This window comes from Manis javanica, chromosome 2 (genome assembly GCF_040802235.1).
Source record: "Manis javanica isolate MJ-LG chromosome 2, MJ_LKY, whole genome shotgun sequence".
NCBI classification, from domain to species: Eukaryota; Metazoa; Chordata; class Mammalia; order Pholidota; family Manidae; genus Manis; species Manis javanica.
The window spans coordinates 120,549,114-120,567,027 of record NC_133157.1 but is presented as its reverse complement, the minus strand read 5'-3'; the positions used below and the strand labels follow the sequence as shown (position 1 = coordinate 120,567,027).

The window sequence follows — 17,914 nt, the reverse complement described above, 5'->3', positions numbered from 1 at the left end:
TGTTGAATCATCTGCCATTCCTCTGAAGGTCATCAGTCTTTTTTCTCTGGCTGTGTTTAAGATTTTCTCATTTCTCCTTTTGTGTTTTGCAGTTTCCTTGTGTTGTGATAGTTGTGGAACTAATTTTATGAACACTGGTTGGAATATATTGGACTTCCAAATCTGTGGACTGATGACTTTCATCAGTTTGAAAAAATGAGCTTTAATGTTTTTGGCTCTACCCAGACCCTTTTCCCTCTCCTTCTGGAATTCTAAAATTATTCTGTAGAATTCTAGTTACATCTGGTTATAAAAATTAACATGTTAGAATTTTTATCCTCATTGTACCTTTATTCTGTTTCATTATTTTTATTCTCTTACTCCCTCAGTGATTTCTTGGCTGAGTCTAATTTGCTGTAATTACATTAATTTCCATTTGTAGACAACTATTTGGTTCATTTCCAAATATTGGACATTTTTAATAGTCACCTGCCCTTTCTTCATATTTTCAATCCCTTCCTTTACTTCTTTAAACATAATAAACATATTTTATATTCTGTGCCCAGTAATTCCAATACCTGAAACCTCCTCAGGTATGCTTCTTCTGTCTCTTGTCTCAACTGGCTGTCACTTATGGTGACCTTCTTCCCCACAGGTTTGTGACTTTTCTGAATGTGAGCTTTATTTCTTAGAATTTTAATCATGGGAATTATTTACAGACTGGGTTTCAGGTGGATTCTATAGGTAAGACCAACATTTGCTGATGCCTGCTTGAAATCCCTTTAAACTAAACTCTCAGTTTGAAATGTTTCAGACCATCCAGGTTGTATGCCTCTGGGCTTCAATGCATATGTGGGCTAGCTTGTGATTACGAATTATCTGGGGACATTTTTGTTTTCTCTTTTACTCAGTAAAAAGTTCAACAACTACAATTCCATTACTCTCGAATGATGGTGGTGATGTTGTGGTCATTTCCAGGTCACCTTTTAAAATGAAGGTTTAGCTCTTTCAGTTTCCACATTAATTGGGAGATCTAGCATTACACTCCTAATTTGGGAAGGTCCTGGGCTTTGTTTTTTGTTCTCTTTTACCAAAACCATGAAAATCTAAATTCAGATCTCCTGAGTACCAAATGCTCTCAAGGCAATTTCCAGGTTCTCTTGACAATTCACCCTGTTTTTGGCCTATGTGTATGCCTTATCAACTTATACTTACATTTTTATGTTTTTATTTTACCTTGTGTTTTTACTTGTTTTCCTTGCAGGGCTGGTCAGGTCATCTTTCAGAGCTTGAAGTCATATTTGCTCCTGATACTATTAATAGGAAAAGAGCACTAAATATATCAGCCATTCATGTTTTTAACAAATATTTATTGGCAATTAATAACTGCCAGACAGTGTTCCAGGTTGTTGGAAAAACGAAGTCCTTATCCTCAAGAATTCTAGTGAGTAATATTCTAGTAAATAAAAGTATCCTGTGGCACGAAGAAAAGTAAACATGGTAAAGGGAATAGAAGGTGACAATATAATTTTATTCTAAGTGGGGTGATAGGGAAGACCTCTTGGATAAAGTAGTATTTGAGCAGAGACTTTAAGGAAGTGAGAGAATAAGTGAAGTGATTTGCTTGGGCAAGAACTCTCTAGGCTGCGTTTAAAGAGTTCAAAGTACAGTTTCTAGTGCAGGAGTATCCTTAGTGGGTCCAAGAACAGTAAGGAGGCCAGTGTGGTGAAAGTAGAATGAGCAAGAAGAAGGAAAACAGAAAATGAGGTCACACTGGTTGTAGCATGCCAGATCATCTAGGGCTTCAAGGCCCTGGTAAGGACTTTGGGTCCCACTTTGAGAAAGGAAGTCAGTAAAGGTTTTGACTAGAGCAGTGAGGTGGGCTGACATTTTTAAATTATGCCTCTGGGGTTCTGTGGAGAATAGACTGCAGGGGAAAGAGAATGGAAGCAGGAAGACCAGTTGGGAGGTTATTAAAATAGTTGCATATCTAGGACCAGGGTGGTAGCGCTGGAGGTGATGGGAAATGGTTGGATTTTGGACATATTCTGAAGAGCCAAAAGAATTTGCCAATGGATTGAATGTGGCATTGGCAGTGGAAGAGAAAGAGAGAAAGAGAGAGAAGTCAAGGATGACTCCAAGGATTTTGGCCTGAGAAACTGGACAGTGGAGTTGCCATTTGATGAACTGGGAAGACCGCGGGAGAAGCAAGTTTGTGGAGGCAAGCAGGACTTCAGTCTTGACAGTAAAGTCTGAGAGTCTTCTAGGTGTCTGTGATGATTAATTTTATGTGTCCACTTGGAAGATGTCTTGAATGAGATTAACATTTAGATCAGTCAACTCTGGGTAAAGTAGATTGCCCTCCACAATAAGGATAAGCCTCATCCAATCAGATGAAGTTCTGAATAGAACAAAAGGGACTGGCCTGAGAGGCAAGAGGAAATCGTCCACCAGACTACCTGCAGACCTCAACTGCACCATTGGCTCTCCTGGGTCTCCAGCCTGCCAGCTCACACTGCAGATTTTGGATTTCTCAGCCTCCATAAACAGATGAGCTAATTCCTGATAATAAACCTATCTACCTATCTATCCTATTGGTTCTGTTTCTCTGGAAAGCCCTAATGTAATACAAAACCAAAAAACAGTGACAAGCAGCTGGATATGTAAGTCTGGAGTTCAGGGGTGAGTTCTAAGATGAGTACATAAATTTGTAAGTCATCAACACTAAATTGTATTTGTGGGATGAGACCAGAGGATAAAGAGAGATGGAGAAGAGATATGGTCCCACGTCTCAATCTTGTTAAACTCCATTATTTAGAAATTGGAAAAGAACCAGAAAAACACTAAAAAGATCTGCCAGTAAGGTAGGGTGAGAATAAAGAGTGAGTGTACCACAGAAGACAAGAGGGTGTTGAAAAGGAGGGACTAGCTGATCAGCTGTTAAATGCTACTAACAGAATGTAAAAAATGAGACATTTGCAATGTATTTTGCTAAGATTAATTAGCAAATACACCAATGTGCAAAGGAGACACCTGCTATAATGATCAATGTTACACATCAGCAGAAACTACCATTAAAGTCTCCCAGTGATCTATAATACTCACCTTCCTGCCAAAGAAACCAGTGTTCCAGTGCTTCATAGTTCTTACTCTGTTCCCACAATACCGTCTTCATATGATTTGTGTACCTCAATTGTTGCTCTACCAGTGTATTACTTAGATGATGAGAGTTGGGAATTCTAAGCTCACTTTTAAAGATAATACTTTAACTTGAAAGCTCCATAAATTTATGTATTCATCTTAGAACTCACCTCTGAACTCCAGATCTAGAATCCAATTCTTGTTCTAAAACTAGTGTCTCCTGTGCTGTGATTCTACAACTTCTTTATCTAATAAATGGATATATATGCCCAGGTTAGTAAAACATTCAAGTCAATAATCACAATACGCTGCAATAAATTCAGGAAAGACAGAATAAGTTTCACATTTAATTAATCCAGAGGCTCTGGCTCTTTTGAAATGTTTTTAGGTGGAAGCTCCAGAAGTTAAATTACTGATGACTAACCAGATCAATTGTTTATGCCTCACAAATATGCTTTAAATGTTTAGGACACAGCTATAAAAGGTCTTTAAACAAAATGATAACTTACTGAACAAATATCTATTTTTTTATATAAGTTAAAAATAACATCATGTAGATATTTTACATTTCTGGATAAGTTTAATTATTGTAGGGCTGATAGAAAACTGGACTCCAATTCTTAACATTTTATTTAATTATGATACAGAGAACACTCATTCAACATATACTGTGAATCTACAATTTCCTGTAGGCAATAGGAAGTAGGGATAGATTTGCAAGCTCACAAAAGGATGAGGAGATTATACATGTAAACTATTATTTTCAAGAATGAAACATAGAGGGAAGGGCTACTGTAATCCAGGAAGAAGGGGCGAGCACAGCTAATGATCTTCTTTGATCTTAACAGCTTCCTGAAGTAGCTATTATCACGCTGATTTTGCATGACCCAGATATGGGGCCTCCGAGCCTGGGTAGGTGGTACCTAGACCCGCGTATTCTGACAGCAAGTCCACAGCTGAGATTCTGTGAACGGAAGGGTAGTCATGCCTTGGCACTCCTCTTCGTAAGGAGTTAATGTACTTCTTTGTAAATCAACTTTTCGCAGGAAAATCCTAATAAATGTTAGCTAATTCCTCTGATTTAAGTCGCTTCAACTCAGAGACAACTTGTTCTATTTTCCTTGTGGGACTCAAACAAATTTGAATTTGAAAGACATCTGCCGTCCGAGGAGAGGTAAGTCTCGCTGGCCAGAGCGACATAATCTGTTTGGCTCCAGGGCCATCTGAATTTCGTTGCGTTTACACAACGCCTAATCCAAATCCAAACCCACTGACTGCTGCAGTTTAATAGTTTCAGCAAGACTAGGACGCGTTCTCAACGTGTCACCGGGCCTGCACTTTCTCCCAAGCTTGGGCCAAGGCGACGAAAAAAGAGGGAAAGGGCCCGCATTTCCTGAGTGAAATGTTATTTATAGCCAGGACCGGGCAAGTCAAAGCCGACGACAGCTGCGCTGCAGCGCGGTGCCACCGCCATGCAAGCAAGACGCAAACGGCTCACCTTCACAGTCGGCCCCCAGACCGTGCGCCGACCTCGGGTTGGAGACCCAGAGCCCGGCGCAAAAGGCCATCACTGCGCCGCATACTGAGCCAGGAGCTCCAAGCGCCTCGCCACCTGCGTCCACCAATAGCTGCCCTCCTATCACTAGGGGTGGCTCCAAGACCCTGGACAGACGAGCTAGCGGTTCAGAAAGAATCTTGCCAGGAGATGCTAGCACAAGTGACGCAACTCAACTTTGAGTTTCCATTGGCTCCCACGAAAAGGGCATCATAAGGAGGCGGGGCGAAAGAGCCCCTACCCTGCCTTCGTCTTCTGGCGCGTGCGCACTATCGCACACGCCGTGCACCTCCAGCGGGGTTAGGTGAGGAGCACTAAACCTATTCGTCGACTGCTTGAGGGAAGGCGGGATCTTCACGCTGATTGGCGGCAACGCGGGAAGCCGCGGCGGAGGGACGGGACGCAGTGGGCGGACGAGAACGTGAAGTATCCGCGGTGCCTGATGGGGCTGTTCCAAGGCCCGAAGCTGCTGTTGCTGGGGAACTGCACGTTAGTGCAGCCGCCGTCGCTACCGCCTCATGGCGGCCATCGGAGTTCACCTGGGCTGTACATCAGCCTGTGTGGCCGTTTATAAGGTGAGGGACTCGGAAGGAGCTGGACTACTGGCTGATGGCCACCCGGTTGTCTGGTCGCCTGCAGGGATGTGAACTGTGTGTCGCTGGTTTAGGAACATCGCGCGGAGGAGCGCTAGTTACTGCAGGAAGTTTCTAGGCGAAGGTTTGGGCGGATCTGGCCTCGTCTCCCGCGGCTCCTCCGGAAAGCCCGCCGCACGGCCGCGCGGGCTCCGGAGACGTCAGGGCCGCAGGAGAGTCTCAGGGACGTTCTGGGCAGCGGGGGCCGGAAGGGGTCTTGGGACTCAGGGCTTCAGGAGGCCCGGAGGGACTCGGGGTCGTCAGGGCTTCAGGACGCCCAAACTGTCTCGAGAGCGTTACGGCTGCAGGGGGCCGGGAGGGTGTCAGGGATTACGTGGCCTCAGGAGGCTGGGAGGTGGGGCTTGAAAGTCTGGGACCTGGACGTTTCTGAATGTTTGCCAGGAAAGGGCGGGTGGCGGCGGTCTGAAACTGGAGCAGTGGGTCCCGCGAAGCATATAAAGCGAATTGATGGTGCGTGCTGTACTGACTCTTAGCCTTTTTGGAAATAAGAGAACTTGACTAGGAGTTGTGGGGAGACAGAAGGAACAATAATAGTAAACTCCCCTGATACTAGTCTCTCGTTTAAATGTCAAATAATTTGTAAGGAAAAGTCAAAGAGATTAGTGCTGCTTAATATGTAGAAAAGGGAATAAAGACATATTTGTAAGGGAAGGCAGAGCAGTATACGTAAGTATATACTGCTTATTAGTCTATATTGAAAGGTTATTGTATTAGGTCCAATTATTGACAGTGCAGAGCAACTGAAAAAATAAGGCAGTTCTTCACGGAGTGTTGGCCTTATATAAAATCTAGTTTTTAATAACAGCAATGCAATTAAACCTACAAGTTTCAAATACTGATTTAGCAATTTTTCTTTCTACATATATGGCAAAGTAACAGTGGCCCACATATGTCTGAATGTGTCTGAGACTTTGTATTTCATCTCAAAAGGGCTAATGTATTTTTCTCCAGGATGGCCGGGCTGATGTGGTTGCTAATGATGCAGGTGACAGAGTTACTCCAGCTGTTGTGGCTTACTCAGAAAATGAAGAGGTATGATTCCCCTCATTTTTGCACTTTGTATATAAAAATTACATGCATTATAATATATATTGCTCTTTTTCAGGTTGTTGGATTGGCAGCCAAACAAAGTAGAATAAGAAATATTTCAAATACAGTAATGAAAGTAAAACAGATTCTTGGCAGAAGGTATGGAATAAAATAATACTTTTACATGTGGTAATAAAAGTATGTTCATACATTCTAAGCATAATGTGAAACGAAACTAGAAACACCAGTTTGTTTTTTCATTGCTTTTTATGACTGAGTCATTTCAGAGAGTACCCCAGTATGCTTTTTCCTTTGACGATTAGTATTGAGTTTTCTCAAGGGTGGGATTCACTCAGACATTTGTTTCTTGTTGACAGGTCTGTTAGTATTGTTAAATGCCAACATTTATATAGTTCTGATAATTTGTGTCATTCAGAGGTAGTAGTTTGAACTTTTCACATTTTTATATTTTTAACTGAGAGAACTTCAAAGATTTGGGGGAATTTGAAGATTTCTTTGCAATGCACTTGAATGTTATAAAATCTATTACATTTGGTCATTTATGTAGAAGCTATTGATTTTCTTCCTTTGGTCCTTTTGTGACACTTTTTGGGAACTAACTTTTCCAGTTGGCTTACCAATTGAATCATTAGAGAAACAGCTTAATTAATGTCTTAAGTAAGAATCAGGTTAATCACCTGTCAACTTTAATTGAAAGATTAAAGAAGCTTGCTTCTCCAGACTTCTGTCTCCTCCAATTATGGATTACCATAATAATTAGAGGTTTTCATTTTCACTGGAGTAGTAGTACTTGATATAGTGTTTTTAAATTTTCAAAGTGCTTTCACATCTATTATTTAATCCCTTCAAATCCCTGTAAGATTGGTTGGGCAAGTTTTATCCCTCCCCATTTGTAGATGAGAAAATTAAGACATATTAATTAGGGGCTAGACTAGATAGGACTGCAGTTCAGGACTTCTAACCTTAATCCCAGGTTCTTTTTACTTTGTTCAGTTGAAAATTTAAATAGAAATTTCTTTGCATTGATCTTAGGATTTGGGGATTGTAGATTAGATTTAATATTTATTTCTTCTATATGTATTTTTTATTAACCCTTACCTATCTAAACTGAACTCAGTATTTATTTTTTTCTTAGGATATTTATGCACTATGCCAAAAATGATAGCATTTTGGAGGGAATTCAAATATTTGTGATGATAAATGCATTCTCATATCCATTTACCTATCAACAAAACTTAGTACTGAGCCTTTTGACAGTAAATTTGTTGGTCTGAAAAATTTTCAAATTATAAACCCTGCTTAAGTTGTAGATGGATCTTGAAGCTAGATTCGCTGTAAGCAGCCCACAATAAGGTTTTTCTAAACTAAACTTCTTTTGAGGTAATTATAGATTTACATACTGTTGTAAGAAAAAATACAGAGAGATCCAATGTTTTATTGGATTTACTACTTCCTCCCAATGGTAACATCTTGCAAAACTGTGTACAGTATCACAACCAGGATACTGACATTGCTACAGTCAAGATACAGAACATTTCCATAGACCTGTTCCCTGATAGCCCTGTTGTTTTATACTGCTATTTTGGGAAGAAGATAGGAGTTGTCTTTTGTTATGTTATGCATAAAGCTTTGTATTAGCAGGAACAATCTAAGCTGACTTTTCTGGCCCTGACAGTTAATTTTTAACAAAAGAGTGCAGCAGTAATAGTAAGATGGGTAATACATAGCCACACCATGCTACTTAGGCCAAGGTTAGTAAAGGACCAGTGCCCCTCAGACATACTGCTACACCAAGGTCCTCTTAGCACTTCTGAGGGAGTAGCCTCATGGTCAAGGTGTTTTCCCTTTCGGGCTGTCTACTTGCAAGAGGATGGTGATTTTTACAGATACACAGTCGTACCAGATCTCAGCCTTGGAAGCATTCCACCCTTTGGAGGAGCCAGTCCCTTTGGTACCAACCCAGTAAGACCCTTTTTAGCCCCTGGTCCAGTACCCACCCTGGGCAAACCCCCAAAGTGGGGCTTTCTCAGGCTTGGCATCCTGTCTGTTTGTGACCTACTTACAGGTGGTGCCACTTTACTTGCTGCCACAATTTTCCTTACATCCTCCCTGTAACTCTCATTCCCCTGTGGCCTTCTAGCCAGAAATGCGGTCCTTGGACCCGGCTTCTCAGCAATTAGCCTTGAGAGGGAAGAATCGGCTGGCTCCTGGAAACACACTGAGAGTACAGAGCTTCCCCACACCATCAGATTTGCACCTTGCTGCCGAGGAACTTCCTTCAGCTAGCCTTCCTTCCCAGTCCACTATGGCCAGTTCTAATAGTAGTGCAGGCATCCGGTGGTCCCGGCAGGAGACAAGAACTCTTCTCTCCATACTAGGCGAGGCAGAGTATATTCAGCGCCTCCAGACTGTGCATCACAATGCAGATGTCTATCAGGCTGTGTCTAAGCGAATGCAGCAGGAAGGCTTTCGCCGCACCGAACGTCAGTGCCGCTCCAAATTTAAAGTTCTGAAGGCATTATATTTAAAGGCATATGTTGCCCATGCCACCAGTATGGGTGATCCACCACACTGCCCATTTTATGATACATTGGATCAGCTTCTCCGAAATCAGATAGTGACTGACCCAGACAACTTAATGGAGGATGCTGCTTGGGCCAAGAACTGTGATCAGAACTTAGTGGCCTCTGACACCCCAAGGGAAGAGGGAACAAGCATTCTGAGAGCAAAAAGGACTCATGCTGCAGATCATCAGCCTATCTTGAAAACAGTTAAGGAATCAGATGAGGATTGTCAACTGAGAATCAGTGACCTGATGCAAGAAACCAGTGACCTTGAGGACTCCTGGGATGAATCCTTGGGTGCAGGTAACTCCCAAGCATGTGAAGGATTACTGGGGTCCCACGTCACTTGGTTCAAAAGAGCAGTATATGTTTGGATGGTGTTCTCTTAAGCATTGCTCCTATTTCTGCCCCCTGCCCTCTTTTTTAAAAACCTAGTGGTAAGATAAAGGGCTCTGGTTTTTAAAAGCAATGACCCTACATATGTATGGTGTTAGAGCTTTTTGAATACAGAAGTAGTCTTTAGAACCCAACTAGTTTTGGTACTTTTTATAAGGAGTACTTAGGAATTTATGGCTATAGAATGGGTTGGATAGCTACTTGGAAAGGGGTTCAGGAAGGCAAGGGGGAGGTTTTGGAGATAAGGAAACAACAGGCCAGAAGTCCAGATTAAGGAAAGGAATTCTTCCTAGTCCCTTATGGATAGAGGCCTTTCCAGGAACTACAGTCGTTTTGTACTTGTCTCTCAACTCTGCTGCTGGCTGCAAGCATTCCCTTAGCAGGAATGTCCTCTGCAACATTGTTGCTTTGTTTTTCAGGGTGCTCTCAAGGGACCCCCAGCTACAGCAGTTCCCACCACCTTTTCAGAGGTGCAGTTGCTCCCTGTCAGAGCAGCCCCATGACCAGAATGGGTGTGTCCAGCGAGCCCAGTCCCTGCGCCAGCTCCAGCCAGGACACTCCTGGGAGGGCCTGCACACGGCGACCTCCAGTCTCCTCCAGAGTCCCTTTTCTTTCTGGTGGGGATAGGCCTTTGACCAGTGAGCCCCCTCCAAGGTGGGCAAGGCGAAGAAGGCAATCAGTGGCCAGGACAATTGCAGCTGAGTTGGCAGAAAACAGGAGATTGGCACGAGAACTTTCAAAGCGTGAGGAAGAAAAATTGGACAGGCTGATCGCCATTGGCGAAGAGACCAGTGCTCAGCAGGATGCTGCCAACGAGCTCCGCAGGGATGCTGTGGTCGCAGTCAGACGCTTGGCAACAGCAGTGGAGGAGGCAACTGGTGCTTTTCAGCTAGGGCTTGAAAAATTGCTCCAGAGGCTAATCTCAAATACCAAAAGTTAGGAACTGGTTACACAAGGGTGTATTTCCTAAACTACTAGATGCCCGGTTCAGCACCTGCCTTCTGCTTCCTTGTCCATGTCCTCAGAAAAAGAAGAGTGGATGAACCATTAATGTGCAGAATAGTAGGAACATACATGCTAGTTATTTTTCCCAAACTTCTCTGCTAATTGAAAGACCTTTCAGATGTGTGTGAGAGGTGGCCTAGTAGAAAACTGATGGAGCCAGGTCCAGAGAACAAGTTAGCTGGGGCTTTGTCACTGATGTGAGGCAGTTTAGTTTACCTCATATACCAGTTTCCTCATCTGTAAAATGGGGGCTACGTAATAATTCCTGACCTGCCTACCTCACAGGGTTGTTGTGAGGATCAGATGGCCAATAGATGTGAAAGGGTTTAAACGTTTAAAAGCACTATATATGTGTAAGTTATTAATGTATATAACCTTGGCCAAAGTAAGGCAAGGGTGAGGCGCATTAGTTGACAGGATGTAGAATTATGGTTGTGTACTGTGACCTCATTGCTTGAGTCATTACTAGTTAAACTTGACTGCTTCCCAGAGTTAAAGATCTTCGTTTTTTAAAATCCTTCTTAACTCATTAGACTAATAGACACAACGTGTATTTGTACCTGTATTTCATATTTTCACTGCTGTGTCTGTGACACTTACTAGTAAGCACTCAGTAGTTCAACCATCTTTCCCACCATTTTACTGGTTGTTATTCTCATCACAGTAAGGATATATTCAGAACTGACAGGGAGTCACAATTGTATGTTATGCTTTATATTGATTATCTTTGATAGAATTGGCTCTTTTATAAAATATTAAGTGTAAGTAAATACTTTGCATTCCATATTATTTGGGTCCCTTTATATACATAACTATATATCTTTAAGTTTGGGTTACCATTGAACATCATGGAAACAATTTGGATTATATCAATTTCCCAAATGCTTTTAGCTAATTTCATTCTTTTCTGTTAGTCTTTTTCTGTCTAGTATGTTACAGAAGGCAAGCCCTAGAAAGTTGTCTTCTAAAGAACTTTCCAAAGTCACTTTTTCTCATTTGGTGTAGACAAAAGTTCACCTAGTTAATGGCAATATGGTGGAAGAGAGCAGCTTTGGGAGCAATTGAGGGTGATGGGGATAAACACTGCCGGCATTAGATAACTCCTTCTAAGCATAAGCCCTCAACAGAAAAGCCCTCTTCCCACCCCCAAAATACACACACACACACACTTCCTTTGGGGGATCTCAAGGTGTTGAGCCCTATTTCCAATTTACTGTAGAAGGGGAGCCATTATTGGCCATCATTAAGTTAACTTAAAGCTTTTAGTGGTTTACTTAGTACTTTCAGGAAATAAAAACAGAAGATACGAACTTAAAAAGCTGTCCTCCAATCTACAGGCTAAAAAAAAATGGACATATTGGGAGTGGTTTAGTTTTATATTTTGTAGGCTTCGTTGCTTATCTAAATGGTGGAGTACACATAGGTGAAGAAATGGTCAAAACAAGTGAGAACATACTTGGAACCAGGAACAGATAGCAAGCAAGCAAGCTGCTCTGATGAATGGGTGATATATGTAGGAGACAGCTGGTGTAGAATACACTGGAATCTAGTTAGAATGCTTGGTTTCTAACCCTGTCAGTTTGTTACATTGGGCAAATCTCCTGCCCTTTTGTGCCTCAGTTTCTCTCTAAAATGAGCGATATGTATTAGATGAGTTTTCTAGTACCTTCCAGTTTTAAAAAAATTCTATAGAAGTGACATAACAAAAAATGAAGTTTTACTTGTAACATTTTCAGTTATAGCAGCATATTAATGTATGTTTGAGATACTGGTAACAATTGTATTTTAAGGAAGCATTTTATGGTGTTAATATTCATTAGTGTATCTTGAACTTCTGTAAGCACGCCAGACATAGATTCCTTGCTTTAAAGGATCATATATTAAGACATTGCAATGGATATATATGTATGTGGATATATATGTAGTATATGTATATCACGTGCATTTTCTCCATTGTTTTTGGCCATTATATGGAAGAATTTGTGTTATAAACAGATAACACTAATGTACATAGGTAGACTTTCTGGGAAAACAGGAAAGTACTTGAAGGAGAGTTAGGCCTGTACTGTATTAATCTATAAATGGTAGCAAAGTATATAGGCAGGGATTTATCCAGGATAAGTGCTAAAGAACAGAGGAGTTAAACGTCAGAGGAAAGTAGCATTGTGAAAATCTATGGGTGAAGAAGTAACCTTAATGGGATAAACTAAAGGGAAGGGTCTTTAAGAAGTAAACTGAAAAAAACGGGCAAAATATTATTAAGAGGGGGGACGTTGTAAAAGAGGAGGCTATGTGAAGGAAAACAAGCCCAGTGATCCTGCCTAAGCTCTAGGCCTAACCATTCCTGCCTGTCCATCCTTAGACAGGTCATCTCACCATTCTGTGACTCAGGTTCCTCACTTATAAAGCAGGAAACTTAACAACTTCTACCTACCTCACAGGAATGTTGTGAGGGCCAATGAACAGGTGAATGTGAAAGCTCAGGCGTGGGAGGCACTGCTCTGTGAAATAGTGGGAAGAAGACACTGGAGCACAGCACATTCATGCTGTTGTGTCAGGCCCCAGGGCCTGCTGACTATGCAAGAAGCATCTAGAAATGGGGAGGAAGAAAAAATGGCATTGCTAGGAGGGGTTGTGATACAGTGGTAGGATTCACACTCTGCCTCCTAAGACCCTGATGTAAATGAGGTGCTGTATATACAAAACTCCCACCACCCTTTGTTTTTCTGTTACGTACAATCCTGGTGTGGACAAATAAAGTTGTTACTTGTATGTAGCTGTGGGTCAGTCCACTACTTTCTGGCGATATCTGTGATCATTTGTCATCACCTCTCTTCTCTGTTTTATGCTTCTGTAATCTGCTAGCTGATCTCCAGGGTCTTGCCTGTATTTGGCCCTAAAAGCTATGTGTGCTTACTGTCCTCAAGGATAGAGGCCCTCTTTGCATGGCAGTTGAGGAATAATTTTCCATTTCTAAGAGTTCTATAAATTCCATGAAATATCCTTTCCTTGCAAAGGATCTCGTCTGACTGGTATTAGGTAGCTTACACATAGTAGGATAAATTATCCTGGTTGAATAAAATTGAAAACAACCAGCTAAGTGTCATACCAAATTTACATTGGTGCAAAAAATAGAAAAAATTACTATGGACACACTGCATCTTTTTTTCTTACTCTTAAAATTTTTTGTCCAGGATGTAGTCTAAATATTGGGTTTAGAAATAGGGAGGAAAAGAGGGTTTAGTGGAAAGTACTAAACTTTGTATTGAAGATCTGGATTCCTGTCAGTTCTGCCATTAATTAGCCATGTAACTTTGGGTAAGTTACTTACCTGTTTCCTCCTTGTCAATTTTTAGGTGACAGAGAAGGAAATAAGGAACCTGCCAGTATTCCTGGCAAAATGCTAAGCCAAATTAGAATTCAAACCATAGCCCCTTTTGTTTTCCTCTTATGTAACAAGTTAAGAGTTTTTAGATGTTTAGTAACCCTCCAGCAGTTAGCTACTATTAATTTTCACTTCTTTTATTAAACACTGAAGACTGGTCTCTGAACAGAATAGCTACAGCCCTTGGAAGAAGAATATAGTCTACTTCATCTTAATTCCTAGATGAAATTAAACCAAGAATCAGATTCCTGTCTGCACAAGAAGCAGAAGTTCTTCAGTCATTTACCATCTTACTGGGAAGTGGTCTGGTAAAGTGTAAACAACACTAGCCTGAAAAGATTTGGGATCAAGTACTGACTGTGCCTCATTGACTCTCTGAACCTGTAACCTCTAAAATAATACCTGTCAAACTAACCCCATTTAGGTGTGGAGAACAAGTGAGGTAATATATGTGAAAACATTTTGTAGTCTGCGTAAACTGGCATTATTTTGAGCAATGTAATACACTTTTAATTTTTTAATTGCTATTCACATTTATTTAGTACCTACTTTGTGTAGGACATTTTGGGTCTATCTGTGATATTACTCTGCCCCTTTCATATATAACATTTGTAATTTTGCCCATTCTTTTGGTTTTGGGTGTTGATTCATGATCAGAAGCCAAGCAACACAGGTTGTGGTAGGTATTCTGGTTTGCCCTTACTTTGCAATCCTAATCTCCTTTTGTCCTTTTCACCTCAGTGGTTGGGTCTTCAGGATCATAGATGTGAAAGGATATGACAAAATAATTGATAAAACACCCCCAAATGTATAACATCTTATTAATAACAGCAAGAGCAGAACAAAATAAGAGCTGTTTACTTTGAAATGTGCTGATAAACCCTTTAATAGTGTTACTGTAACCATTGTAAATACTACATCCATTTAATCCAATCATCTGTAAATTTCAAGATTGGTCAATATTAAGCAACTTAATTTTATTTATACTTTTTTATTGTATTGAAAAAATATAGTCTTCTCTAAACCTGATACATTAACAATGCTGATTTTAATATTTAACTATCTTTATTTTTATGGACAGCTCTGATGATCCACAGGCTCAGAAATACATCATGGAAAGTAAATGTTTAGTGAGTATGGTTCTATTACTACTTCTCTATTACACTAATTGCCAAGGTCTTAACCTATTATACTGATTTGAAACTTTGTATTTTTATTAAAATTATTTATTTAACACACTTAAAATTTCCTTTATAGGTCACTGAAAAAAATGGGAAATTACGATACAAAATAGATACTGGAGAAGAAACAAAATTTGTTAACCCAGAAGATGTTGCCAAACTGATATTTAGTAAAATGAAAGGTATTGAACAAAAGAAAAGATCTTTTGAAAGTTGACCTTAAAAAAATAATTGGAGGTATTTTGATCTGGGGAGAAGCAGGGGATTGCAGATTAGCAATAGGGAGACCTGAACACTAAACCTGACCAGACCATTAATTGGTCATATGACCTTGGTTAATTGAATTATGTTTCTTGTTTCTGGTATTCCTAGAAGCAAGGTAAATATGGATTGGCCCAGATTAGCATTTTCAAAACTTTTTAAAAGGAAGTGGCCAAAAAAGCTTGGTGTAAAATGAAGATTATATATCTCTCTGTTCAAGATTGACAGTGCTCTTTCAACATTTATTCAGGTAGACTAAGTAGGTCTGGTTTATCACAACACTTGAGACAAAGGCTCTAAACTGAGTGGCGTGCTGTAAACAATTTAGAAGGTCTCAAGTAGATTATAGGGTTCACTCTGGTTCTAGAACTATGTGAACTTGTGGGATAGAAGGCAGCATTTCAGTGTGTTGGACTAATATTCTGTTCTGTCCTCACATTGACTCAGAAGCTCATGCTGTGTGGGACCAGTCTAATTTGGGTAATGTTTAAAACTTTGAAGCTTAAGAGCTAGGCTTTTTTAAAAGTACCCTGTTCCATGTCCACAAACTATCAGTACCACAGAAAGTTCTGCACTACTGAAGAGAGCAAGAGATTAAAATTAGTGGGATAGGGCAATCAAGCGAATTGGAAAATCTCTATAGTGAGAGTCTCTTTGGCTCAAATGAATAAACCTCAGAAAGTGTTGACTTTTTTTTGTATCAGATTTAAAAAAATTTTTTTATATACAGAAACAGCACATTCTGTCTTGGGCTCAGATGCAAATGATGTAGTTATTACTGTTCCATTTGATTTTGGAGAAAAGCAAAAAAGTGCTCTTGGGTAAGTATAATATGGGGTTTATCTTGCTTAAAGGAAATACAAATTTCAATAATATCACTACTAAAAGGTAAAATTGTATTTGAAAATACCTTAGGCAATAAAATTATACTTGTAAACATGTATATATTTACATTTGTAAATACGATAAAAAGCACAGTAATGGGTCATTAATATTTCCTATCTTTTATGAAATGCCAAAAGAACATAAACTTAGATGTACCTTCTTAGCTGTTTTGATTGGAAACGTTTTTAATTACCAAGTTAAGCTGATGTTTGTGAATCACTTTGCACTAGTTTCATATAATTAAGGTTTATGTGGGAATTATATAAAAATACACAACTTTAGAAAATATTTGCGATTATTTTTTTACCTGAGACCTTAACATCTAAACAAAAAGTTACACTTAGTTTTTACAGGTCCTTATGCAGATGGAATTGGTGAGCTTTGCAGATAGAATTCCATATGAGACTTTGGCTAGCATCTAAGTTGCTTCTGACACAGAATTACTTTGTATTCTTGAACTTCTGGGATGTTGAAAAGTGTGGCCCTAAACTAAAGAAACTGGAAAATTCTAAGATGTATTATAAATTTGTCTTAATTTGTTTCTAAAGTTTATAAGCATAGGCATTTTTGAGAACTTTCTTTTCTTTATGCAAAACATTTTGTTTTGTCCAGAAAATAGACTCTGAACATTATTTAAGTAAACAAAACGATTTACAGTTATATCCATTTTTTGTATTTTATTACCTTGATTGTAAAGATCATTACGTTCTCTACCTGTGAAATCTTATTTGCTACTGGATAAAATCTTCAGCAAAGCATATCAAAATACAGACTTGAGCATGTTGTGATATTAAATTCACTGAAAGCAAATTATCCACAGGGAAGCAGCCAGAGCTGCAGGGTTTAATGTTTTGCGGTTAATCCATGAACCATCTGCAGCTCTTCTTGCTTATGGAATTGGACAAGACTCCCCTACTGGAAAAAGGTAAGAAACATATTTACAGCTTTAACTTTTTTAATGTAGTCAACATTTTAAACTATAGTAATTATATCAATAGGGATTGTTACATAATGTAGTGGTTCCAAGCCTTTATGGATGAAAAGACATCAAGACTCTTACCTAGGGTCTTTGAAATAGATAAGAAAGATGTCCTCAGAAAGCAAAGAAAGGATACAACAAGAATGAAGATTGAGCTTTCCTGACCTCTTATCACCCACTTTTGTCCCTTCATTGGAGGAAGATTTGAAATTCGTAAGCCCAGCCCAAGTTCCAGCTCAAGCTAGGGCACTGTTAATTTTACTACCAAGTACAAGTGTTAAATGTGTTTAGAAGCAGTGAGTACTTTTTTGTACATTTGTCTTGACAAGAGATGGAGGAAAATCCAGCATGGGAATTTAAGACATCTTGATAATGAATAATAAGACACTCTCCTAATTTAGTTGTCAAAACTCATCTTAATAGACCTGACACATGCAGTCTTAGGGAAATTAATTAAGATGTGTAATAATTTCCCCTCATTGTTTCACTTCATTCCTATCTCACAGTTAAACTAATTGTATAAACCACTAGGAAATTATTTTTAGGCAAACTAGATAAATGTAGAAGTCAGAAATTATGAATTTTGATAATTTAGGATATTAACTAGTATATTAGCTCCTAGTTTTGCATATTTTATTTTTATAGAACATGTTACTGCAGTATAATATAACTGGTATAATACTGACAAATAAAATTTCTATTTAATTCTCCTAATTCACTATAGTCACAAACCTCTTCTGTACTTATTTTGAGAAGTTAATATTTTGAACTTATTACTCAGAAGAATCCAATTTTACGAGCACAACTAAATAAAAAAAAACTTTGACTTAGAATCAGAAGATTTGGGTTCTATACTTGATTCCTCACTAGGTGATAACCA

At 39.5% G+C, this 17,914-nt stretch overlaps 2 protein-coding genes and 1 long non-coding RNA gene across 3 annotated transcripts in view; 2 read left to right on the top strand and 1 right to left on the bottom strand.

Moving 5' to 3' along the window:
* Positions 1-3,732: 3,732 nt before the first annotated feature.
* Positions 3,733-4,923, bottom strand: LOC118968979 (uncharacterized). Its single transcript, XR_005056863.2, has 2 exons — positions 4,619-4,923; positions 3,733-4,084 (listed from the first exon to the last, which is right to left on the bottom strand). It is a non-coding gene; the product is annotated as an uncharacterized lncRNA (long non-coding RNA).
* A 137-nt stretch (positions 4,924-5,060) lies between these two features.
* The window catches only part of HSPA14 (heat shock protein family A (Hsp70) member 14), a 41,592-nt gene continuing 28,738 nt past the window's right edge, over positions 5,061-17,914 (top strand). The window contains exons 1-7 of the mRNA XM_017660344.3: positions 5,061-5,250; positions 6,280-6,360; positions 6,434-6,516; positions 14,810-14,858; positions 14,986-15,091; positions 15,901-15,991; positions 16,876-16,980. Coding sequence (XP_017515833.1) covers positions 5,194-5,250; positions 6,280-6,360; positions 6,434-6,516; positions 14,810-14,858; positions 14,986-15,091; positions 15,901-15,991; positions 16,876-16,980 — 572 coding nt within the window. The 5' untranslated portion in view covers positions 5,061-5,193. The remainder of the gene's footprint in view (positions 5,251-6,279; positions 6,361-6,433; positions 6,517-14,809; positions 14,859-14,985; positions 15,092-15,900; positions 15,992-16,875; positions 16,981-17,914) is intronic.
* MSANTD7 (Myb/SANT DNA binding domain containing 7) lies at positions 6,284-13,115 on the top strand. The gene is made up of 4 exons (XM_017660345.3): positions 6,284-6,360; positions 6,434-6,516; positions 8,519-9,245; positions 9,758-13,115. Exons 3-4 carry the CDS (start codon positions 8,525-8,527, stop codon positions 10,276-10,278), a joined length of 1,242 nt encoding a protein of 413 aa, XP_017515834.2. The 5' UTR covers positions 6,284-6,360; positions 6,434-6,516; positions 8,519-8,524; the 3' UTR covers positions 10,279-13,115.

What these genes read in the sequence shown, in the direction of transcription:
- MSANTD7 (XM_017660345.3), top strand. Translation starts at nt 8,525, where the DNA reads ATGCGGTCCTTGGACCCGGCTTCTCAGCAATTAGCCTTGAGAGGGAAG. An exon ending in GGATGAATCCTTGGGTGCAG is followed by an intron (nt 9,246 to 9,757) that starts GTAACTCCCAAG and finishes TTTGTTTTTCAG; the next exon opens with GGTGCTCTCAAGGGACCCCC.